General features: G+C 33.9%; 1 protein-coding gene across 3 annotated transcripts in view; it reads right to left on the bottom strand.

Moving 5' to 3' along the window:
- Window positions 1-26,265, bottom strand: part of TMTC4 (transmembrane O-mannosyltransferase targeting cadherins 4) — a 93,957-nt gene that overhangs the window by 13,312 nt on the left and 54,380 nt on the right. For 2 of the 3 annotated variants that reach the window (XM_072622035.1, XM_072622033.1), the window contains exons 7-14: window positions 20,063-20,155; window positions 19,664-19,828; window positions 18,614-18,816; window positions 16,352-16,523; window positions 16,142-16,273; window positions 4,814-4,893; window positions 4,485-4,592; window positions 4,249-4,390 (exon numbers count right to left, since the gene is read on the bottom strand). In XM_072622035.1, the coding sequence (XP_072478136.1) occupies window positions 4,249-4,390; window positions 4,485-4,592; window positions 4,814-4,893; window positions 16,142-16,273; window positions 16,352-16,523; window positions 18,614-18,816; window positions 19,664-19,828; window positions 20,063-20,155 (1,095 nt within the window). The remainder of the gene's footprint in view (window positions 1-4,248; window positions 4,391-4,484; window positions 4,593-4,813; window positions 4,894-16,141; window positions 16,274-16,351; window positions 16,524-18,613; window positions 18,817-19,663; window positions 19,829-20,062; window positions 20,156-26,265) is intronic. The other variant, XM_072622034.1, reaches the window with a different exon arrangement.

Raw genomic sequence — 26,265 nt, 5'->3', positions numbered from 1 at the left:
TTTTGCAAAGAAACCATGGATTGAAGCTAATACTAGTAATATGAGTCTAAGCAGACAAGAAAACAGCAGAGCTGCCACTTCTGTTACAGAGTAAAGGCAGTGACAGTTTAATCAGATTGACAAAAAATCCAGTGGGGGTGATCATAAAAAAATCTTTTGATAACAAATTTTTTTCACTAAAATGAGATAATATATGCAAAGTACTTTGCAAATCTTAAAAGCACTTTGTGTTAGTTATCTTTATTATTACTGTTAACATATAGAAGTTTGCTGTTTATCTCATGACCAAGTATACAAAAGAGTTGTCAAACTTAAAGATGAGCTATGCTATGCATTCTTTAATAAAAAGAAGTTCCAATTTGCTGACCTTTTTTATAATAACAAGTGGCTTTCGGCAGTACAATAGTTAGCAAGTATTTTTGAAAAAACAAACCCACTTAATCTGTTGCTTCAGGGTAAAGGTAACATTTTAACAATGACTAAAAAACTACTTTTTTTAAAGAAATGAAAGTAATTTATTCTCTATGGAGAGAATATTTTTCAAATACATATTTGGAAATATTTCTATAAGGTATTACCTCTAAAAACGCTTATACCTACACCTGAAAAACTTGAAAAAAGAATTTTCTGACCTTTTTAAATATTTTCATAACAATAAGCTTCAGTGGTTTTTTAACCCATTTGTTAAAATACAGAAATGAAACACTTAATTAGTTTTCAAGAGCAAGTAATTGACACCAAGAACATGGAAATTTATTAGCTGAATTTCCATAAAAACCATTGTACAAAAGATAACTAGAACTGAAAATCAGAATCATGTTTTAGGTAAGCACAGTCAATAGTATACTTTTTCCATTTGAATTGCCTGTCTATGTGAAGTATCTTTTCTGGCTATGATAAACAGTAAGATCAAATAAAAAATAATTTGAATTTAGAACCAGAACTTTGAATTGCTGTATCACAAAGTGCCAAACCCAGAGGTTAAAAAATATGCAATCGTATTATTTTCACTAAAAAAAAAGGCATGTGTATTCAAATGTAAGAAGTTCATCATTGAAATTGAAATTGTAAGAAGTTCATCAATAAAAGTGTAACAGAATCCTTGTTACCAAAATGTAACAATGTATGTGATTATATATATATATATATATATGTTCATATATAGAATTTGTAAATAAACATACATATTGGGGATGTGTATGATTTTTTTGAACTATTGGGGTATTATGATCAAGAGGACAGTGTTATGGAAAATGACACTCCCTTTCTGGAATTGGAAATTAGAACTTATAAAAACTCACCAAATAATTTATTCCACAAAGGAATAAGAAGACTCAAGTCATTATGTCTTCATGAGATCTAGGAAGTTTAGTATGTTATGATGGTCAAAGAATTCACCATCTTTTGGGCAATCTTGTTTGGGATAACCCTCTAAACTTAGCTAGTTTGGTGCTAAGATACAGTAACCAACAGTCTATATCCAGGCTTTTACTTGGAAGTCTTTCCCTCTCTAAAGAGCTCCTGCTGTGCTGGAATAGTCTTTGAGAACTCAGTTACTTCCACATGATGAAGCATCAAGGTAGAATCTTTTGTGGAATGAAGAGTGGTAAAGGAAAAAAATCTAAGAATTTCTTTTGGAAAGTATATCAAACACAACTTTCTTATGTAGTAAACAGGGAAAGTTTTGTGTGGCGTCTAGCTGATAGTATTCTTTTTTAACAAATTTATCCATCAACCAATCTATTGAACATACTTGCTCTGCACAAATAAATGTTACCAAGCAAGAGAAAGCAACAAGTTTCTCTCAAGGTTTTTCTTTTGGCAAAAGAATGTTTAAAGAAATGAGCTTTCATGTTACCATCTCTAATTCACAAAGCCTTAAAAGTTTTTAAGTTAAACTTTGATGAGATTTTTAAAACGTTTGTCAAGAGGACAAAAAAACACAAAACAACAATGCAGAACAAAATCTTTAACAAGAATGGCTAGCTGTAGGCAACGTAGATCATTTCACAGTAACATAATTAAAAACAATATATTCAATATAATAAATAGATACGTTTCCAAGACAGGCAGGTACTTCTACAGACTAGCCATCAAATAGCTAGATAAAATTCATATTCTATGTTAGATTCTCTATGAAGTGACTCTTAAGTAAAATTTATACAGCAAAAATTATCTGTCTTCCCCAACTCCAAGGAAGTGAAGCGACAACAGTGTGGAGACAGTATGGAGAATTACGTAACGCAATCAACTGCAAAATGAAAAGACCTTAAAGTTCAAGATGAAGAGCTACAGGCAGTCTTCACTCTTATAGATATAACCTAAACAAAGAGGGGGAATTAGCTTCCCCTCAAACTAGAATACCTTATAGGGACACTTAGATATAGCATAGTACTATAGTGAAATACAAGTCAAATATACGCTTTAGGGGATAAGCTGATAAAAATAATGGAGCATAACATTAAATTGCCAGAAGTGATATGACATTAACTTTTAGATTTCCTAAAACTACTCGACTAAAAGATGCAAAACCCTCACAAACACGGAGATAAAAAAATTATAAGGAGGGTTCTACGAGGCCCTCAGTATTCTAGTAAATGACTATAATGAAGCACTTTGATACAAGTTGAATTTCATTACAATATAATAGATTTTAAATGGCTTTAATTTCATGAGTAATGAAAAACACACAAGACAAACATTATAATCCCATTTTACAGATATAAACTTGAAAGCAAAAAAGCTATCAAAAAGCTACTACTTTCCTATAAAATATTTTAAAATAAGTTAAAGTCTTAATACTTGCCAGTTTAATGTTATGTCCATTATTTTTTATCACCCTCATTAAAAAACAGCTTTCATTCGAATGTGGAACAATTCTGCATGTCTATAAAGTTATTTGTATTATTTAAGTAGGAAGGCAGATAAGAATTCATGACATACATAATTCTGTTCCAAAAGCTTAGCCCCTTTAGCCCCTCACTGTTGCCAAGTGTTCTCTCCACTCTACCCTGGCAATACTGTCCAAATTATATCTATACAACTCAAAAGCGGAGAGCCCTGGCCAAAAACCAAAAGCCCAGACAAGGCTCAAATGTGCACTAACAGTCTTCCAGTACAGAAAGGATTTTTTCATCTATCCTCTGCTCAGAATAGTGTTTAGCTGTTCTCCATTTCCCCTAAAGACAGAAGGAAAAAATGAGTTTGAAGTACTTGGAGGATTTAGGTTAGAAAAGAACTTTTGTAAGAATGAGATTGTGGAGTTTTTCCCTAGATATTTAAGGCAAGATAAGTTTCTGCTTAGAATCAGTTTAGATATAATCCTCCTTAGGGCACAGGATTATATTGAGTTGATAAATGTGAGATTCTCTCTAATATTTTATGATACATTGAGTACAAAATTAAAAAGACTATAATATTCTAGTTTTGGGAAAATAATTTTCTTTTTAACCATTTTCTTTGACAAAGAGTTAGGAATTAAAATGTTTTGATTCATAAGAAGTTAAAAGTAACATAAAATGCTAAGGAAGAAACAAACACTTCTTTTTAAATGTAGAGTATGAGTATTTCATGGGTATTTTGTTATATGCATATATACATATATGTGTATATATGGAGTTGTTTTTTTTTTTTTTACTTTTTATGGAAAAGGAAAATGTATCAAGCTCTTACGACTTGAAAAATAAATTAATAAGTAAACTTATTGTTTCCTGGTTCTTATCAAATAGTTTTAAAGCACTTTGTGGACAAGAACTCACCACTAGCTTGATATCTCTGAATCAAGTATTGTTACTGCAACTTTCAGAAAGGCAAACAATGCTAGATCTGAGAATATTCTTGGGATTAAACTACTGATTAATGCGGTTAGCCTCTTCAGAATGAAGGAAGGAAAAGATTTAGCAAAGAAGTTACATTGTGAGGTTTTATTTTAAAGATTTTGTTTATTCAAATTGTGAAAAAACCAGAAACTAATGGAATTAAGAAGCCACTCTGAAAAGGCTTCATAGGGTATAGGTACCAATATTTTTCCTAGTTTAACTTATTCTCTAGTTCAACCTAAAGCATTTGTCTTCTCTATCAATTAGTTTTGATGAACTCAAGCTGGAAATGGTTCTTAATTTAAGGATTTCCTTTTTTTAATTAAAGGACTTTAAGAAAAGAAATCAAACTCCTACACCTTACACAGACACAGACATACACATGCACAGATATGAAAATTCTTCTCACCAATGTGCAGCAAAAGCTTACCAAACGTCCTAAGTTGTAGTAACAGTCTGGATATTTTCTCCTGTATTTAATTGCTGTCCAGTAGCTTTGCTCAGCTTCTCCAAACCTCCTCATGCTGTTCTGCACTATGCCTAAATTCATCCATGCTGCAGCAAAGTCTGGTCTATAAAATTATTAAAAAAAAGAAAAGCTCAAACCTTAGAATGTAGGGAATGACTTTTTTGTCAATGCTGTAATCTGGTGTAAACAATGCTCACTGTATTTGTACAGCAAGAGACAAGAGCTCCTCCGCTTCCTGTAGTTCATTCCTTTCTTTCAAGATATTTCCAAGATTATTCATGGCATGAACATATTTAGGATTCAATCTGAGTTGTGAGGAGGAAAAAAACCAGAAAACCATTTATTCCTAATATTTTTACTATGCAATCAGGAAATGTCAGTAATACTTTGTAATTTGGTCATTCAAAATTAAATGTTTTAAATCTGAGAAGACAGCGTACATATTTATATATTATTTGACAGACTCTCTCATATAATTACAAAGATGCATATTTTAAGTAGGCCAGTGAAGCAGCGTTCTCATTACCTTACAGCTTCCCTGTAATATCTGATGGCAGCAATCTGGTCGCCTTTATCAGCCAGGTTTTTGCCAATGTTGTAGTGAACCTGAAACAAACAGACCACAAATGATAGCCATACTGATGGGCAGCTGGATTTCTCTTATCCATAGCTCTAGCATTTAGGGTTTCTTTCAACTGAAGATACTGAGTACTTTAAAAACTGAGTTGCCAGGATGGAGAGAATCCTTGGACTTTGGTTTTTGTTCTTTAACTCATCCTTGGCACACAACTTTTATCTTTTTCTCCCTTTTTGAGAAGTCTGGAAGAAGGAAGGCAACAGAGAGAGAAATCACAGCTTAAGAAAGGCATTAATATTGTGTAAAAGGCATTGATATTTCCAGAAGGAATGGTAACCAAAAAAATTCATAAATTTGTTACAAGAAATTGCTAAAAGTTAAACTATTACAGTCTGATAATTGGCATTTTGTTTTCTGGCAATGCTAACTGAAGAAAAGACTATATTACTAAAACTCTTTGTGAAACTACTGTAATGGACAGTTGAAAGAAGTTAACACTAAGACAGTGCCCTTTTGAACTTATTCAAGACTTTAAAAATCACATATATATATATATGGTCTTTTTCTTCTGTAAAATTCAAAATGTGTTACCATTATGTTTAAATATTGAATACTCACTGATGGTGAAAATGTTTATTTTTCACTACTTGGGAAGACAAGTTCTCCAAAACCATATCCATCTTTTAATATGTCATAGAGCTGAAAATGACTCTGGAAATCACCTTATCCAATTTCCAATTGTCATGAGGAAATTAAGGGCCCAAGGAAATGAACAGACTTGCCCAAGGTAATACAACTAATAAATATTCCATAATATTTTTGTGGAAAAGATATAATCTGGATGATAGCATAGTGTGGTAGATTTGGAATCGGCTGTACAACTGACCACAATGATTAATGATTAATGGATCAATGTCAACCTCTTCAGTTTAATCTCTTAATTAATGATTTTGGGGAGGCATAGATAACATAAGCTGTGAAAATGACTAAGTAAGGAGCTAGCTGTATGGAGAATTATAAATTTAAAGGATTCTTTAGAGGTTGATATAATGGGTCAAACTAGTAAGATTAAGTAAAAATAAATATAAAGTCTTCCATCTGGGTTCAAAAAATCAAATGTAAGAGGACAGGATGGTGGGGGAGAATGATTACATGTGGTATGTGAAAAGCAGCGGGAGGTTTGCAACAGGAGATTATAATGTAAGTCAACACTGATACAGAAACTACTAATATAATCTTAGGTTGCATCCATATCGAAACAAGGGAGGTAATAATGCTGACATTATTACCCGTCTGGTCAAAGAAAAACAAATCTGGAGTATTGTGCTCAGTTTTGAGTACTACATTTTAGAAAAGACATTAAGCAGTACAAATGTACCCAAAGAAAGTGACCAAGACAGTGAAGGGACAGGATCCTCCATATGAGGATCCATTGAAAAAAAAAGTGAACTTTAGCTTGATTTAAAAAAAAAAACCTGAAGGGAAACAATAATTTTCTTCAAGTATCTGAAGGGTTCTTGCTTGCAAGGAGAATTAGATACTTATTGTGTTTGTATCAAAAAAAAACTGTGCAAAACTAGAAATAATAAATGGATTGCAGAGAGGCAGATTTTGGTTTAACATAAGGAAAATACTTCCTAACAATCAGAGTAGCTCCAAAATGGAATGGGCCAAGAAGCTAAGTAAGTTTTCCACTGGTGCAAGTTTTTAGGCAGCAAACATATGGATAATTATTTGATAAAGTTTCGCATGGATTAGAAATTCAGATACGGACTGCACTGGATAAACTCAAGAGTTCTCTCCCAAATCTAAGACTTTATGGTTCTAGTAGCAGAACCAGGACCAGTATTCAGGGCTCCTGATTTCTAATTTCTTTTTATTACACCACAGTGCTGCCTCGTCAGGAAACAGTCCTATCCACTGAAAAAAGAGAAAAACAAAGCAGATGGGGGAGACAAGAAACCATATCAAGGGTCCTGGATTTGAGGACATCTGAAAGGCAACATTATTATATTATATCCAATTTAAAAACTAGAGCTCCGTTAATTATACAGCAAATAACTGGTCCAGAAAAAAACCAAGCCTCTACCATCCTCGCCTTAACACATTTATACAAAGAATTTAAAGCACAGACTGCCTCACACTGTTACCTGGTGCCACAAAAATATGCCATGAAGGAAACAACATCATGGGAACAACAGTCAGTTCCACAGGAACAAATGATACGAGTGGGCAATTGCCAAAACAGTGTTGATAGCGGCGTTGGGTTACAATGCTTAATGCCATCACTGTACAATGTTATGGGACCCACCAACGTTAAGTCAAGTATACCTGTACTGAGCACCTACATGTAAGGATGACAGCATAAAGCAAAGCAGATACGAACCCTGCTCCTTAAACTCCTAGAATCTATTACTATATACACACAGATATGAAGGAAGCTCTTTAATAAACAAATCATTAAGTACGTTTCCTGTAAGCAAAGGGGTCAGTCACTGCATTTATTGGGGTGGGCCCATATCATCATTTTAAGATGTATATATATATACATATATATATATACATATATATACACACATACATATATATATACATATGATATATAGTATATAAATATAGCAAAAATATTTTTTTCTTTTGGTGAGATACAGAAATGCTTTGTGGTAATAAGACAACCTAACACTAAACTAGAATTAACTCAGGGCACTATCTTAAACTTAGGCCTACATCTTGTAATTACACTACATTAACTGCAGGGTAGCAGGTAACTGGCTGTAAAGTTAGTAAAACCTGTGCTCAAATCCTGTCCAATACATGCTGGTAGTATAATGATGGGCAACCCAGGCAACTCTCTATGACTGTGAATTATAGAGAAGGTGCCGATCTGCACTGGTAGATGGAGTTCCTTGCCAGGAGCGAACTTCCTAGACTGATGAAATCAAACATACAAATAAGAAAAAAAAGCACAAATTATCTGAATTTTCTGGGATGGTATTAAGTAGTGTGATGGTCTTTGAACATACAGTTAACAAAGAGCTACATTTTCTTTTTTTAATCCTCTGTCATATTTTAAAGCATACACACGAATTGTTACCTAATCCTACAAGAAGGTATTATAACAAGGGCAAATCACAGGTGATAGAAGTATGCACTATCATGCACCATAAGGTATAATTTAAACTTTTTGGTACAAATTACTGTCCACTCTTGGGTATTACTTTCTTAAAATTACAGCTTGGAAGAGAAGCAGTTAAAACGAACACTAGAACATATATTTTTAAAAGTCTGCTCTAAATGGTTATAATTTTGCCTTTCCCCACAGCCCTGGGTGTTTCTTCAACATCCCACCAAGCACAAAGGGACTGAAGGCAGTTGAAGCCAAGCTCTACTGCCGTGGCTGCAACAGCAAGAATAAATACAGCTTCAACTCAGATTTCAACATGACTCCAGCCTCTTCCATTCTCTAGCTCCTGCTGCTTTCCTTTGTTACGTGAAATTCTGTTTTCTAAATAAAAAGCTCAGACAAAGAGTTCAACTGCCCTCTGCAGTACAGACAGCTTTCTGTAGCAAGCACAGAGCACCAAAGACCATAACGGGAAGGAAGAGAAATCATAATTCTTAAATAAAAACTATGGCTTTCTCTATAATTAGCTGAAAGTCTCACAGAACCCTGAACATAATTTGTACTCTCAAACACTTCCCATAATCAAGAGCTGGAAAACAGTTACCCAGACGTCAGCTTTAGCATGTATGCCATTTTAGCATGCATTATTTGAGCAGCGAGAACAGATCTGGGTTGACACATTGCACACAAATCACACAACCCTATTATCAGGTAGTTTATTAAAAGGGTGTTAAGAGAATGAGTAGTTTTTGTTTCCTATGAAATTTAAAAGAATGAAAAAATATCTGTTTAATTTTCAATTTTCCCTGCAATTCCTGAATTGCAAAAAGTGTGAGAAGCCCAGGAAAATGAAATGCTTAACACAGTTCAGTGAAATGTGGAGTAAAAGAGTGTAAATGATTAAATGCATTATTAAAATGACAATCTAGAATAAAAAGGTTATCAGTTTTTACATTTACTGCAAAAACAGAATCTCAAATTTAAAAACATTTTAAAAGAAATTTACAAATCACCCAGGATCAGTGTTTAAATAAGACATTATTTAAATATCCTCCCAGGCTCTTAAAACAATATTAACTGACTGACTTTAGGCAAATTGTTGAACCTTACAAAGCATCAGTTTCCTTATTTGTAAAATGAGGTACCTGAATGAGACCTCTAAGATCCCCTTTTTAGGTCTAAAAAAAAGGAGAGAAAATAGATTTGTTAGTTTTAAAAAATGGAGGGGGGGAGTCTACAGATGTGCAATGTTGAATGAGACAAAGGTGTCATACTTCTGTTGGTCTTTAATACAAGAGACCTCTCACAAATCGGGAATAATCTGTAAATGCTTGTAACATAAAAAGAAAACATTAATAAAACTGAAAAATGGAAAAATGGAAAAAAAAAGAACCAATATAAAACTATACTGGAGTTGAAAATAGATATGTAATAAATGTTTAATTCTTAATAACTTTTAGAAATTAAAGGTAGAAGGGATCTTAAGAATCCAATCCCCTCATTTTACAGTCAAAGAAATTAGGGTGGGAGAGTTAAGGTCACAAAAGTAGTAAGTAACAAGAGCCTGAATTTGAACCCAGGTCTTCTGATATTAAATCCAGTATATTCTTTTCATCATACCCTCCTGCTTTCTATTATTAAAATGACATTTTCACTTAATTTAAATATTTAGCAACTGCATAGTACTTCACACATGGAAGGCACCTAATAAGGTACATTGAATGACTATATTCAGTTTGATTCCACAAGAATTTAATGTGCCTTTTCACTCTAGAAAATTCTTCCAGCAGGTCAGTCTCCTTTCACTGATGAGTTCCTCCTGGACACTCCATTTTGGGGAGGGGCCAAGGCAGGACAACTTTCATTCCCCTCCAAGGTATACTTCTGACCTTCAGGACTTCAAAATCATGCCTCAGTGCAATCTTACCTTGGAACCTCTCTCAGACTTTCAATTTTCTCACCCTAGAAGATCCATCTGCCATGCCATCCCCTCCCATTGGTGACTTTCTCCTGGAGTTTCTAGTACTTAACACAAGTAAAGGCTTAAAAAATGATTGTTGCTTGCCTGCCTGCCTGCCTGCCTGTGTTAGGCACCAGTGGGGTACAAAATGTATAACTACTTGACATTTTGTGGACAAAAAAATTATTTTTTTACATTTGTGCTGACACAAGCGTTAACTGCCAAGTTCAGCTTACATAATGATGGTGGTTCCCCCTTATATATGATGCTTTTTCTGATTCCAACCTAAGTTCTTTTGAAAAATGGGAAAAAATGCAAAATTATTTATTATTAAAAACAAAATGAGTAAGTTAATAGCAATTTTAGGATAAAGTTAAATGAAAAAAAATTTTAATTCAGTATTTATTGTCTGGTTTGTCTGCAATAATCAGCCTGTTGCAGAGTTTGTTGCTGTTGATCATTTCAGTCGTGTCTGACTCTATCTACGTGATCCATTTGGAATTTTCTTGACAAAGATACTGGAGTGATTTGCCATTTCCTTCTCCAGCTCATTTTACAGGTGAGGAAACTGAGGCAAAACAAGGTGAAGTGACTTGCCCAGGGTCACAGAGTAAAGAAGTGTCTGAGGCTGGATTTGAACTCAGTTCTTCCTGACTCTTGGCTTGGTGTTATCTCCACTATGGCATAAAATCAATTCTTAAAAAGTAGCACTATTGTACTATTTGCTTAAGGAAAAGTCATTTTGCATAAGAACTGAGCTTCCTATTAGTTTAAAAACTATTCACGCACTTAAATACTACACAATACAAGAATTTACTTGGATTTTCTTTTAACCACAAATGCACAAATATCATGAGATTAATTTACAAAGGAGATAGTATGATCTTATAGAAATAGCACAAATTGGATTTTTTCTAGCCTTCACAGCTCCATCGTTACGGAATCTACATAAAGTCAATAAATCTTTTGATGCCTCAGTTTTCCAGTCTGGAAAATGAAGATATACCATATTCCTTCTAAATTATTCAGAGAAGATAATGAGGATGAATTACATGGATCCTACAAAGAAATCTGAGTTCCTTAGAGGGGAATAAATAGAAGGGGAGTTAAGTGATTAGTATTTTTAAAATAGAAAAGTAAATCTATTAACATCTATGAAAATAGGCAATTTATTTTTAGTGACATTAAAAATAAAATGGCAGATCAGCAAATAAAATTAAAGAGAAGCTTGAAGAAATCCATTGTTCTTTGGCCAACTCCACAAATTGCATAATGAAAAAGACTTTTTAACATTGAAATGAGACATATCTAGCATTTACATAGTACCTTGATGTTTGCAAAGTGCTTTACAAATATTTCACTTTATCTGCATAACACCCCTGGGAGACATCTAGATGGTGTTATTATGTAGAAACCAAAGCAGAGAGAGGTTACTTAGTTTGCCCAGGGTCACACAGCTAAGTAAATGTCTGAGGGAGGATTTGAAATCAGATTTTCCTGAACTGAGGTTCAGTTCTCTAGCTACTGATTTACCTGGCTGTCCAAGGAAGCACCTTTTATGCTTTTCTTTAAGTTCATAAAAAGGTCAACTATTTATTAGACCTAGTTACATAATTTCATATTATACCTGAAGTCACCGTTCTCTTGTGAATATGACAGAATTTAAAAAAGATGTACAGAACTTTAAGTTAATTTAGCAGCAAGATGATTATGATGCCCCAGGAAGATAAACATCCATATTTTTTAAAATCTGAGATTCAGTGTCTCTTAATAGTCCACTTCAGTGTTTCATAATCTATATTGTCAAGAAATTTACTAGCTTTGTGGTCAGTTTCCTTCTGTGTAAAATAAGGCTAATTCCCATAAGTACCTATTTCACAGAGTTGTTAACCTCAGTTTCCTCCTCTAAAGGCTATGGATTAGATGAGTCTTAAGATCCCTTATACCTTTAAATCCATGATCCTTATGGGGTTATAACCAGTATTCTTGACCTATGTCTTGCCATTGGACTCCAATTACTCCTCCAATGGAGGAGAGTGAGGCTGGTGACCTTGCACAGTTGTGCCTCACTTAAATCCAATTCACTTGCAAGTCAAGACATCACCCTTCTGATGTCATGGTCCTCTTTGAGAATGAAGGATGAACAAAAACAATATATGAGCCTATGAAATCATATATAAATGTGAATTACCATTATTATTTGATGCTGTAGCTTAGCCTCATTTCTTTTTGTTTCAGGCATATGGTATTTCCTTCTGGTCACTTATCACTTGTAATAACCAGCATTGCAGTAGCCACAATTTTCTAGCAGTCTAAACTACGAGATATGATCAGAAGTTATGAGCAGTTTATGCTTAGACTCAAAAACCCATGTGAGATATCTGTTTGTCTCAAGTCTTCAGAAGAAAAAGAGTTTTAGAAAGTCACTACTGAGTCAATATATTTATAGAATTTCAGTCAACAAGGGGTAGTAGAATGATCACAAAGTCCAGCTCTATAACACATAGACAGCATCTCTCTTATCTCTGAGGAAACAGGGTAGTAGTTCTCTATAGTTGCACCTAAACTATTCACCAATCACTTTCCAAAAACTTTTAAGACTTTTTACTCTGTTTATAACCTAGAACTCTGAGGGGGGAAATGGTTTCAGCTTTTATTTTGGGAGCATGCTGGTAGCTAAAGACTACAGAGACAACTTGAGATTTACTTCTGTGACTACTTTTATTAATATTTTTCAAGTGTCTAATTTTTTCATAACCATATTTAGCTTCCCACATTTCAAATTCTATTTTTTTAAAAATCTGTCATTCCTTATAGAATTGTGAAGCTTTCTGCTTCTTTCCTCCCTCCCCATGTGAGTTTAGGGGAAAGAGTTTATCCTTCTTTTGCTTTGCTAAAGTTAGAGAAATAGCTTTAACTTTGTATTTTTATGAGGTCTCTTTTCAAGTATACTGACACTATATTGGATTGGTTACTAGATTGGAGATTTGTGTTTGGTAAAGTGCTATGTTTCTTTAAAAAAACAAAAATATGCAATTTAGAGCTGAACCTGTACAAATGTATCTGAAAGAATTATGAAGATACAAATCCTTTCCTATCATCCTATGCAGTGTTGTCCTTCACATAGAAAGCTTTATTAGATTAACCTTCAGTTGGGCGGAAAACTCAATCAGATTATCTAATTTCCCAAGGCTGGCATACAAAGACAAAAGTGAGACAATTCCTGTTTTCAATTCCTGCCTCACTTCTAGTTTCTTTACCACTAGTTTAAAACCCTCTAGTTTCTTTCTGGAACCATCAACTACAAAAAGTTTTTCTTGATATATCCCACCCCCTTAAAATTACATAGTATAACTCTGTATTTGCTAATCTGTGTACACATTGTATCTCCTCAGACGAATGCAAACTCATTGAGGAGAATTTCATTTTTGTCTTTGTATCCCAAGTATTCTGCAGGTAGTAGGTACTTAATAAGTGTCTGTTGAACTGAAAATTTTACTGTAAAATTTTAAATCATTTCTGACACATTCTTCAGAACTATGTTAGAGTTATAGAGTCTATATTTAATTAAAAAGATCTATCAGGCAAGTATCACGTGCAAGGCATTGTTCCAGTCACCAATAGTTCAAAGACAAAAAAAGAGTTAGCTGTCGAGACAGATTTTTTTTTATAGTACCTATACAGAAGTATCACCACATGATTACCTTACAGATTTTACAATTACTTAATGCTTTACTTCAGTTATCTATTAAATATTTGCTAAAAAAAAAAAAAACTATAGCACTATATGGATGACATAAAGTGAATCTTTCGTCCATTAAGGTTCCCAGAACTTTTCTGCCACAAATTGTTCTAGTTATAATTTGTGCAATATTTTGTTTTTTTCTTTTCAGATGCAACAACCTATTTTTCAGTCTAAAGAAACTACTATTTATTTGGGTACTTCTTCAGTTTGCTAAAGTTATGTTGAATGATAATATTCTGAGAGTGGTGCCACTAATAGTTCTATCCACATTCTGGGGGTCATCTGAAACTGAAGGAGTATGAGTCTGTCCATTCTACTTTATAATTTGTATGACATTATAAGTTCTATCGAGCCTCTAACTGATGTGTGAGTTTCTTTCAGACATTTATTGATGATGACCTTTAGGGTATGATCTTCCGGAAGGGTACACTAATAGGCTTTAAATATGGTACCAGTTGGCTGTCAATAGGGGCTTTTTCAAATTAGGGTAGCCATCACCTATAAAAACCCTGTGACATTCTCCCTTCTTTTTCAGAGAGTTCAGTGCCCAATAGTCATTCTACCCTAACTTCTGCACTCACCTTAGATGACTTCAAGATACATATTGATATTATCTCAAATGCCCTAACTTCATAGTTCTTCCATCTATTCGGCTCTATTCCTCTACTCCAGCTTACATCTATACAGGGCTGGACAAACCCAGTATCCACAAGTGTCCTATCTCCTTGTTCAAGAACTCTGAAGTAACCAAAGAATCCATTTGTAAAAATGGTGGCTCAAATATAGATGGTGGCCATAAGCAAATAAAGTAAATGGTATGAAACCTAAAGTTTCAATGTAACAACAAAAAAATCCCCCACATATTCTACCTATCAGGTACAAGTATAATGTTTTTCAATGAAAATGTGAAAAATGTAATTAAAAGCCGTAGGTAGGTAGATAGAGAGATGAATTTTTCCTTGTTATATCAGGTTTTTCCTGTTCCTTATTTTCAAATTTTATCTTGATTAATTAATTGAAATGAAGTAATTTTAATTATTTAATTACTTGGAGGCAGAGAGGTAGAACAGAAGACTAAAAATTGCTCTAGGTAAAAACTAAGTCCAGGTCTGTTATTCAGAGTGGGATGAATATCTCTTTAGTATACACTATTCACATTTCAAAATTCTCTTTCTCCAAACAGCACTTTGCCAGATGTCTTACAGAGAGTAGGAATTTATGGATTTGTTGATCTCATTAAAAGATTTAGTTTTTCTTTTGTTCCTGATATGTTTAAAAATGCCAATTTCATCCTTCAGTAAATAGGTACTGTACGCCTACTATGTGTATTGCACTGTCCTAGCTACTACAGGGAGAATACAAGGATGAAATTTTTAAAAGTCTCTGAGTTCAAGCAGCTTACAATTTGGTAAGGGATATGAGAAAAATAAGTAAATCATATATTGTACAAGTGCCAGGGTCCATGTCAGGAGACAATCACAGGGTTTCCTTCGTTTTACTCTTTCTTCTTTTCCCTGATCTTAGATGGAAAGGGAATTTATTACAAAGACTTAGAGAAGAACATACAATTCATAGGGAAGAGGGGCAAAATATGATAACTTATGAAAAACATGAACACTCTGCAGTTTACATAGGCTCTTGTAATTGAATTTTGGTCCTCCACCAGTTACTGGACATTTGTCTGGTCAAAGTCAGGAAATATAGTTTAGGAAAAAGATCCTCTGAATTGGAGTCAGAAGACCTCTATTTGAGAACTAACTCTGCTACCAGATCTCAGTTTCCTCCTCTGTAAAACGAGAACGTTAGATTTGAGTAATTGCTGGAGGTTGGAATCACAGTTCTGCCATGTAATAGCTATAGAGCCTTGGAGGGTTCACTTCGTCTTTCTTGAGCTCAGTTTCCTTACCTATAAAATGATGATGTTGAACCAAATTATTTCTAGAGTCCCTTTCCACCCCTAAATCCTAGATCCCCTTGATCCCTCCGAACTTAGACCAGATGACTTCTAAAATCTCCTTCTTCTTCTCAATCTAGGCCTTGATAGTATCTATATGATCTCCAAAGTCCTTGCTAATTCCAAAAGTCTGTGATTTTATTCTAATAGAACTCAGTGCAATAACTATATAAACTAAGCTCCCTTTAGGTCATTTCACCAAAATGTCACCACCCCTACAATTATTTCAATGGATAATTTGGTCAATTTGATCTCGAATACTTAAGGTAATTTTTGACACATGGCTAAAATATCTGATTTAAATAATTTTGAATGGCCATTTTGATGATGTGGGATTTTACAGGGTAATTACAAAAGTTATGGAAAACATTGCTTTTCTTAATCCATGGTGCTATGCCTGGTGCTGTGAAAAGAACCAAAAATATTCTTCTTAGAGAATGTTGGGGGTCAAATGATTTCCCTTAAGTACTTTTTTTTTAAGTTAGCCAACTTACTTTAGCATTGAGAGGACACACAGACAGGGCACTTGTGAAAAGCAGATCTTCATTTCGCCACTGGCTACAGCGGGTAATACAGCGCACCATGTTTATGAGTAAAATCCCTAGTACAGTAGCAGCAATGAGTTTCTTAAAGAAAAGAGAAATGTGTTAAATTTCACTAATAAATCCTTCACTCTCCACTGTATTAAACTTCAGAGACAATACCTTTTTCTTAGTATGTTTGCTTAGTAGTCCAAATCCATATGTTAGAAGCACACAGTATCCAATACTGGGGAGGTAGATGACTCTTTCAGCAATAACAAATCCCACTCTGAAGAACAGGTTACTTGCAGGAAGAAATGGGATAATGAGAAATCCCAATCCCAAAGTGAGTATTCTAGAAATTAAAGAATAATAAAATGGCTATATTTAAGCTTCAGAAGAAAAATATGCACTTTTTGGCACAACATATAAGTATTAAATCAGCCACTTTTGAGGACTATGTCATACCATCATCAGAAAACCTGAACAATGACTATTATTATCAGTGCGAGTTTAATCTGGAAATTAAAGAAAAGAAGAAGAGATACTATGGAGGTATTTTTTAAAAACTTGTAGTAGACATTTATTTTGTTCAGAATTTGAAACCTTATCTTCTGTGGTATAAATAAAACAATATGTTATTGTACCTGTTATCCTTTTTTCTCCCTGTCAAAAAGCTAGTAGATTAAATATATATTGCCAGCTTATAATATTATATATTATTTGGATGACCAGGAGCATACATGATGTTATTATTACTCTTACTAATATATTATACTATTACAAATTACTTTGACTAATTATTTACTAATTTTACTAATTTACTACTTTTACTAATTAACATTACTAATATAACACATTACTTTTAACCAATGATACTAGGACCATGCAATTTGGAACAATATGTTCCCTAATAACTTAGATCCAACTATTTTACTCAGCATGTAAGATAGCAAATTAGCATATAAGAAATGTACAGACGAAGTTTTATCTATTAGCAAAGCATCATGTCACTCAAAATTCCCCCATACAACCTCCTCTTTTTAGGTGAAGAAATTGAGGGCTAAGGAGATTGAATGATTTTCCTGAGGTTATACTAAAACAAAGAGGTAGATTTTAAACCTGGTTTTTGATTCCATCTCCATTTTCCTTCTACTGTACTCTAACATACCCGAAATACTTTTTGATGGTGGAATGTTTTCTACTAATGGTCTGGGAAGATTATTTTCAAACATATCACAAAACCTATAACTCTAATAAATTAAGTAAATTCATATGTTATATACATATATATATATGTACATACATAAAGTATAAATTTGTACTCTAATAAATTTAAGTAAAATTATGTCCATTTCTGTAGGCTTATTAATTAGAACACCCTTAAGATATCTTATACTATTTAAATACAGAATGAGATCAATAAAAATGTTACCTAATTATGTGTTGTGGGTTTAAACAGAAATAACTGTCTTTAGAAACTTTACTAAAAATACTTTATATAGTGAGAGCTTTATTTTAAGGATTACATGAATATGATAACTGAAAATGTGTTTTGTTTTATGTCTTTCTTTTATGGGGGGCTATGTCACCTTCAATATCCTTAAGCAAAGAGAAAGAGTGTTGATCACTCAAATATAGTTGTGGAAATAGGCTGAACGAGAGAGATGATTACAAACAATAAATGGAAATAGAGTGATTAATAAGTTAGATAAAATTTGAAGCCTTCTTTCATGAACCCTGTTCTTAAGCTATTTACAAAAACCAATCCCACTTCACTTGTAGAAATGACTGCATGAGGATAAGAGTTTATTTTTCTTTAAAACTACAACCTATTTAAAAGCACTGGCAAACTCAGAACTTAATTTATTTTGAGAAACTAATAATTTAATGGCAATAAAAAAGACTTTTGCTTACAGGAGGATGTAAACCTACTTTTCTTTTTCTCAAAACACAACAGTTTTTTTCCAATTATTTTCTCAATAACCTTTTTAGCAGTAAAGAGTAATCTCTTTGGGACAGCAGTTTATTTTGTATCAAACCACGATCACAGAAAGAATCACTACAGCTTTCATAAGGGTGTTTTTTTAAAAAGAGAATTGTGAAATGATGGCCCGCAACATACATCAATTACACTCTCTGTTCTGACCACAAATTACTCTTTACCACCTATGGCGTTAAGGATCTCAAAATGCCACTTCACGGGGATTTTAAAAAGTAAAGCAGCCATCCGTACCTCCTCCTCCAAGTTTGCATCCCACTAGTCACTGCTGATGATGGGCCCAAACTGGGATGAAAACTGTAGTAATCTCCATGAATATTTATTTGAAACATGTACTTCTCGATACTGTTTCCAGTGAATCATTAAAATGATCAGTACTGAATCTAGCAAAATACTACTGACTCAACCTAGTGTAGAGTTTAAAATTCAGCACTGCCTCTTACCTTCTCTTATGGCTGTCTTCAGAGCACAGAGCTTGGCATATTAGACCAATTAGGCAGAACCAAAGTGCTGCTAGGGCAATTATTCTCCAGTCACTGATGGACTTAATAAGGGGTATACAGCCCATTGACCAATCAAAACACAGCCACCAGGGACACAGCAGCAACCATGCATTCAATGAATAGTAGTAATTATAGTTTATAGCCTGTCAGTCAAAAGGAAAACAAACATTTATTTGATACTGAACTTAAAAAAATAAATCCTACCTTCACTTCGAGTTTTTAAGACATTTCTTGTTAAAAATGAGAAAAGTTGGGTGAAGTAAAATCTGAAAAGTTTTGTTTGGGACATGGGACTGTATTTTGTAATATGGCAAAACTACTTTCAGATTTCAACAAGTAAAATGCAGCAAACCCATTTAAAAGCACCAAAGTAAAAAGTCTATTTGTTTTAACCTGAGGTCAAACCACATTCCCATGTACAAAGTGATGTATACTATCTGTACACATAAAAAGTCAATAGTGGGAGTGTTATTATTCTAGTTCCCTGAAAGGAGTTCCCTGTAATGGAATTCTTGTATAGTTTCCTCAATCCTCCTTGCTATGTATAGCACAGACAAAATCTCCCATTTGACTACCTCCCTCTTGGCCTTTAGAAAAAATAAAGCAAGTCCAAATAATTTTAAAAGGGTCTTCATGTTATTGTTGGATAAAACTAATGTCTCTTGTCATCTAACACCAATCCATAATGTCCTTCAATGAAGGTGGGGTGGAAGGATTAAGAGTAATGAAAATCCATAAGACAGGAAGAAAATCTTACTTTTTAAAACAAAGAACAACTTTTTCCTTTCTGTCACAAAGGAGAAAGGAAAAATAGCTGTCTGTTGCCCTAACTCCTGGTGCTAAGAACCAGGTCTAATCTTAGAATAAGCATTAGTCTTAAAAAATAAGCACTAACTATGCTATCAAAGGTAGGTCTAAAGGACTCATCACCAATGAAAAAACAGGAATCTCTGAAACAAAGAAATCCAAATGGCAAGATTCCAGACTTACTCTGACAAATATGCTCTCTGCAAAAGAGGCTGGATTGTCAACTTCAGTAAAAGCTGGTGGCCCAGTGCCCATAATTCTCCAGCGAATATAAAGTATTGTTGCCCCTCCAAAAACCAAGAGAGTCAGTCTGAAGAGAAGGCCCCCATTCTTAAGCCATCCGATACTCTAAAAGGAAAAAAAAAAGCAAAGATACTGACAGTGATAGTAGTGGTAGCCAAGTAGCAATGTGTGTAGCTAAGTAAACCAGCAGAGCAATTGTATCTTAACGACTTTGATGTGTTTTAGCAGCAAGATTATTTTAAAATGCGAAAATCCCATGAAATATAATGAAAATGGAATTTTAATCTTCTGTAGTACTTGACATTTTGGATGTCTTGCCTAAAGAACATATATACTCACCTCTAATGACTTGTCTTTATATCGTACCTTTTGAACAATTTCTAAAATATTTAATTTGCTTATCACCAGCGCATCAAACACAGCATTGAAACCCTGTAAAAAAACAACAAAAATACTAATTAATGATGGAAAAGTCTTTCTCTGTTTTATACCACTATGCAACTTTATTGTTATTATAGAATGAGTACCCAGGCAAGTAGAGTACTGGTCCCACTTATTTCTTAAACATAAATTTTATGATTCTACATGATAACACCTTAGGATTAATTAGTATGTCAATTATTCATTCTATCAAATCATATATCACACCTATGACTGTACTAATATCAACATCTGCTGTTTTTAATGAAAGCAGTATGGGAAATGGTATAGGTAGAAATTTAAGGTCATCAAGGAAGCATTTCAGAAAGGATCCACTTATCTTTATAAAAAGAACCAACCAAATGTATATATATACATACATACATATATATATGTATGTGGGTATATATGTATATGTATGTATGTACATACATGTGTGCATATATGTATATATATATATATTTTTAACCACTTGCAACATAGAGATTACTTCCACAAGATTTTTACCTATGCAATGTGAAAAAGGAGGCAACTGACAAACATTTCTTTTCTGTTCTCTGAGAGTCCTCATCTCATCAGAACCAGCACTCTGTCCCTAGGACACTGGGCTCCGCTGCCAGAACTCAGGTTCCTATGCTACCTCCTGGTCATCTCCTCAGCGATCCAGTACTCCTCCATACATTGTCATTCTTGATTAGAAGGGAACCTTTTTGAGGACAGAGACTGTTTTGCTTGTCTGTATTTCTATCTTTAGCACTTAGCACAGCACCTGGTACATATTGCCTATGAGTTATCCCTTTCTCCTTTCCTTCCTTCCTTCCTTCCTCTGTCCCTCTATCTGTCAGTCTGTCTATCTATCTATCTGCTTTCCCCAATTCATCTCAATCTTTGCAGGTGGTAAGAAGAGACTGAACATGAAATGGAATGTTCAAAGAGAGTGAGAGAAAATAGTGAAAGGTGGAAGCTCCCAGGTGATGACAAGAGATGACTGATCCAGGGGTTTAAATGTTATTCCCCCACAGAGAAAATTCCAGTGCTCCTTTATTGCTTCTGATAAAAGCAAACTCCTATGTTTGGTCTTTAAAGCTCTCCCATCTCTATGACTTTGAGCCAAGGTTCCAGGTCCCTCCTAACTATGTCTCTGTGTCTCAGGTACCTCTTGCCTCAGTTAACTCACCTATAACTTGGTGATAGCTAAGGCTCCTACCAGGTAGTCTATGATGCCTTTCTTGTTTCATATTATTTTCCTTTGTATCCTCTATATTCTTGCCAAGAAACTGAATTACTTGCTATTTCCTGTATAAAGCCTTCTAATTTCTATTTCCATGCCTAGCATGCTCCCCTTACTAATCTCTACCTCTTGGAAACCTTAGTTTTCTTCAAAGTACCATTTAAATGCCCCCTCCTATATTGGTCTTTTCCTTAGTAAGAAAATCCTAGTAGTCTCTCACTGAAATTTATTTGTCTTTACCCAGGAGAAAAGAGGAACTTTTATTCTTATACAGTGTCATGAATTTTGCAGGTGTTTATAAATGCTTCTGAATTAAACTGAATGGTTTTTTGCATGTCCCATGGTGACTAGAGTAATATGCTTAATAATTGACATTTACTATAGTGTTTCAATGCTTGCAAAATATACACATCATCCCATTCACAAAAAACCTGTGAAGGAATTACCTTTCAGGTATTTTCCCAATTTTATGGTTAACAGGAAAAGGAAGTTCAGAGAAATGTAGTGATTTGTGGTTGATCACATGGGATACCTCTTTTTCTAATTTCAAGGAATTGTACTTGTTCATTCTCCCGCTCCCAACTTGGAAAGTCCCTAATCTTTCCACCAATTACAAATTAGGTTACCTAAAGTTGTATCCTAGTTACTTATTTCCTTTTAATTATTTGGCCTTATTTGATTGTTTTTAACGTATAAAAGTCCGTCTCCCCCTATATTCAGGGTCCAATACCAAAGCTGAGGAAGGTCCTGATTTGTTAGGTAATTGGTATGGAATGCTTAATAAATCAATATGCTCAACAGAATGAACCTTTGTTTCCTCGGTCGTTTCATCTTTCCCCCTGCCCCAGTTTTTTGGTGAGCTGAGCTGGGCTGAATCAGGACTCCATCCTGTGGCCAATAGCCTTCCAGAAAAACTCCCTAGAGTACTTTGATTAATCTTTCACTAAGGGACTTTTCCCATGAAAGACTGCCTCCAGAGGACTGATTTCTGCTCCTGATCCTTTTTTCTTCTGAGTTAGTTAGGTTGTTAGCTTACCCCAGGATGGAGGTGCCCCACAAGAGGGAAATTTAGACTGCAGTTTAGGTTAAGTTAGCTTGCCTCAGGAGATCATTCCCCGAGGAGAGGAGATTTTGGGGTTTAGTTTAGGTTAAGTTAGTTCCCACCAGGAGAAGGGTCCTCCAGAGAGGGGAATTTAGGGTTTAGTTTAGATTAAATTTAAGTTAAGGATTAAGGTTTCCCCTGGAGAAGGATTATGGGTTCTGGTCGTAGTAAAATACCAGTGTGTTCCCCTTCAAGTAAAATTTGGTAGCATGGGACCTGATAGTTACAAGAATGACTAAACAGCATGCTATTGAGTTATGTGACATCTGACATAAATCTGCAAGGGATTCAAGTGGTAATTTGTTTTGGATTCCCAATTTAGTTCTTTCTGTTATTGCAAACTGAAAAAAAAATTAAGGCTAGCCATTGAAAAATCTTATTCTGATCAGATGAACTTTTGGTTTCTTATTATTTTTGTCTATGTTTTTATGTCTTGGTAAAATTTAGGAAAATATCTGCCTTATATTGTGCTTGTGTTGGCCATAGATTGTGTTACCTTAAAAGATTTCAAAATGGGAAAATGCAACCAACCAAAAAAACTACTAAAAGACTGAAGTGAAAGAGGGGAAAGATCAATGAAGTTTCATACTTGAAGCAGTTGTCCTAGTTAAGCACAACTAACTCCCACTTTAGGCTTTCAACAGGAGATTAGGTTATAAGAAAAGAGGAAAAAAAACTGCAAGATACTTTTTCTTTGTCATTTTAGCTTTGGACATGTTGGGAGTTAAAGAGATAAAGTCACATAATCATAGACAGGAAAACTTTTTTCCTGGTTTGTAAAACTGCCAAAAAAACATCTTAGTAGATTTTGGAGGTCTGGAATTTAAGGAGATTGGAGATTAATCATTAAGGAGTTTGGAGATTAATCATTTTTACTCAGTAACATATGTTAAAATGCCTTAGTGAATTTGGGGGATCTCTCTGTAAAATTTATTTTAAGGAAAAATAAGAATTAAATTTTGTAAAAATTTCAAGGGTAAATCACACTTAGGTTTCTCTTATTATTATATATTATATAAGCTATATTTTATTATTATACACTAAGACAGACCTACAGTCTTAGTGTAATAAAGGAAGGTTGATAATTTGAAAGTAATCCTAAAATAAAGAAAAAAAAATAGGTATGTGGCTTGCAGTTTAAATTTACCCTTCTTTGCCCATGAAAAAAGGATTGTTTAAATCAAAGATCCCCTTCTGACCCCTATCCCAGATCAAGGATGCCCTGAGCCCCTATTCCAGCTCAGAGATTCCTCTCTCACCTTCAACTCAGATCAGAGATTCCTCTTACCCCAGTTTTGAGAACCCCTGTGATTCAGCTCAAAGACTTCCTGTGACTCCCCCAGCTCAGAGACCCTCCCTCATTGTAGTTCAGGTTCTCAAATAAAGGTGTTGGGGGAAAAAAGCTGGAAAAATGCAAGGAAACCTATGTTACACTCTGGTCTCAGAAATTTATTAGATGTGTAACCTTAAGCAAGTTATTTTATTTGTTTGCCTTAGTTTCCTAATCTATAAGGAGGAAAATAACAATGGTACCAAACTCCCAGGGCTGTTGTGAGGACCAACTAGTATCATGACTGTGAAGTGTTTAAACAGTGACTGGCATATGGTAATCACTATATGAAGGTTGACCATTGTTATTATTTAATTGAATGTAACTGCACACCAGATGTAAGATGTGATTAATATAAAATGCCAAAGGTAATAAGATAAATGATTTTCTATATAAAATAACTTGAAACTGCATTCAACTGAAGTCATCAGAATAGTAATAGATTTTATTTCATGTTGTAAATGTAGGATATTGTGTTTATTATTGTATTTCTAAATTTTTCTTATATTGTGAAATTTAGAAAAAACCATTATAACAGAAATGCTGTTAGAAAAACAACTTTTTAAAAATCTGGATGCGGTTAGATTATGAATTGAACCTTTAAAAGTGTTAATAAAAACACCTAAAAATTGTTAAATATTTAATGGGGTATATTTTGTCTTAAAACAGATAATAATGATGATGCTGATGCTGATAATGTTTACTATAACAGTGAATTTTCATTTGAAAATTTTTGACCACTACTTACAAAAATTATGAAAATGTATAGGGTGGTTTAAAAATGTAACTTTAATACATTAATATGAGTCAACTATCAAGTATTTGTTGTATGTCTGAAACTCCAGAATGTGGTTAAATTTATAAGTAAAGGATAAATGAAATGTAAATGTAGGGATACATAAGAAATTAACAATATTTAAGCCTAAGTTGTGGTTAGTGAAATTTTGTTATTTGAGCTAAAAACGTTTGAGACTATAATTTACTGTTGTTTGGGGTTTTGATTATGGGAATGGTTGTCTGAATTGTCATGAGACCAATAGGAGAAAACAGCATATGCTGCATTCTGAGAACTACAAGTTAATATATCCCTGAGAAAAAGTTGAGGAGACAACTTTGTCATGGTCTAAGGTAAACTCCTCTTGACTCAGTTTCCTCATTGTGCTATTTTTTTTCTTTGATGAACAGGAAATTTCCCCACCTGGTTAATCCTGAGCCTTGCTTTTGATACCCTGTGACTACATGATCATGACTCATACCTGCAATCAAACAGAACTTTTCCCTATTATGGAGTTTTCCCCTATTATGGTATACACTGCCCTTGACGGACAAGTCTTGCCACTGTTATAACTATGTCCTTCCTTTTCCTTTCATAGAAAATTTGTATAATAAGGGCAAGTGAATAGTAGAAGTTGTGTAAGTACAATACTAAATCTATTAATTAATAGATTGATACTGGAACACCTCTGAGTTGTTTCATCTCTGAGTTACTATAACAGAAGGTGAGTATGAAGAATCTTACAATTTTAATCTGTATTTGTAATCAAATTATAGGATGATATCCTCCAGAAGGGGGAATTAGAGTAATTATTATTAGGGGAATTAAAGTAATAAGACAAAGATATAATATAAATTTTCTCATTAAATGGTATAGTAAATTTTGAGAAAGCAAAAGGATTAGACTATTTTCTCTAAGAACTCTATATGTGTATACATGTATGTGTATGTATACATGTGTGTATGTATATGTGTGTATATGCACATACACACATATATACACGTGTGTGGGGGTGGGTGTGTGGGTGTGTGTGTAAAATATGATTGGCTTCCAAATGCATCTTCTATGGAAATTCAGACTTTCAGCATATTTTAGTAATAAGTTCTCAAAATTGGATTGAGGGTTTACATTTAATTATATACTGATAATTGTAAAGAAAGTGAAATTATTTTTCCCATTTTTAGAATATCTAAAAACTTTAAAAGATTTTTGTTCAGTTGTTTCAGTCATGTCCATTCTTTTGTGATCTCATCTGGGGTTTTCTTGGCAAAGATACTGGAGTGGTTTGCTATTTCCTTGAGGCAGGCAGATAGTGTTAAGTGACTTGCCCATGTTCACAAAGCTAGTAAGTACCAGAGGCTGCATTTGAACTCATCTCTTCCTGATTCCAAGCTCAGATCTCTATCCACTGCTCCACCTTGCAGTCAATTTTAAAAGACAGAAGAGTTCATTTTACAAGTCAGACATGCATGAATTTTTTTTAAGGATTCTTATCATCAGGTACACGGTTTAGCTAAGATAAAAACAGTAAGTGCTGTATAAATACTGAAATTCTCTGAAGTTTCAGGTGAATTTATGAGTTCCTAATTTGATGTGGTTCTTATAATGTTGTTAATTAGATCAGAACTATAAGATTTGAGCTGGTTTTCATCACATGAACTAGTTATTGGAAAACCAAATTTAA

This window comes from Notamacropus eugenii, chromosome 6 (assembly GCF_028372415.1).
Source record: "Notamacropus eugenii isolate mMacEug1 chromosome 6, mMacEug1.pri_v2, whole genome shotgun sequence".
Classification (NCBI taxonomy): Eukaryota; Metazoa; Chordata; class Mammalia; order Diprotodontia; family Macropodidae; genus Notamacropus; species Notamacropus eugenii.
Note: the sequence above shows the minus strand (reverse complement) of the source record. Positions and strands in the feature narration are given on the sequence as shown.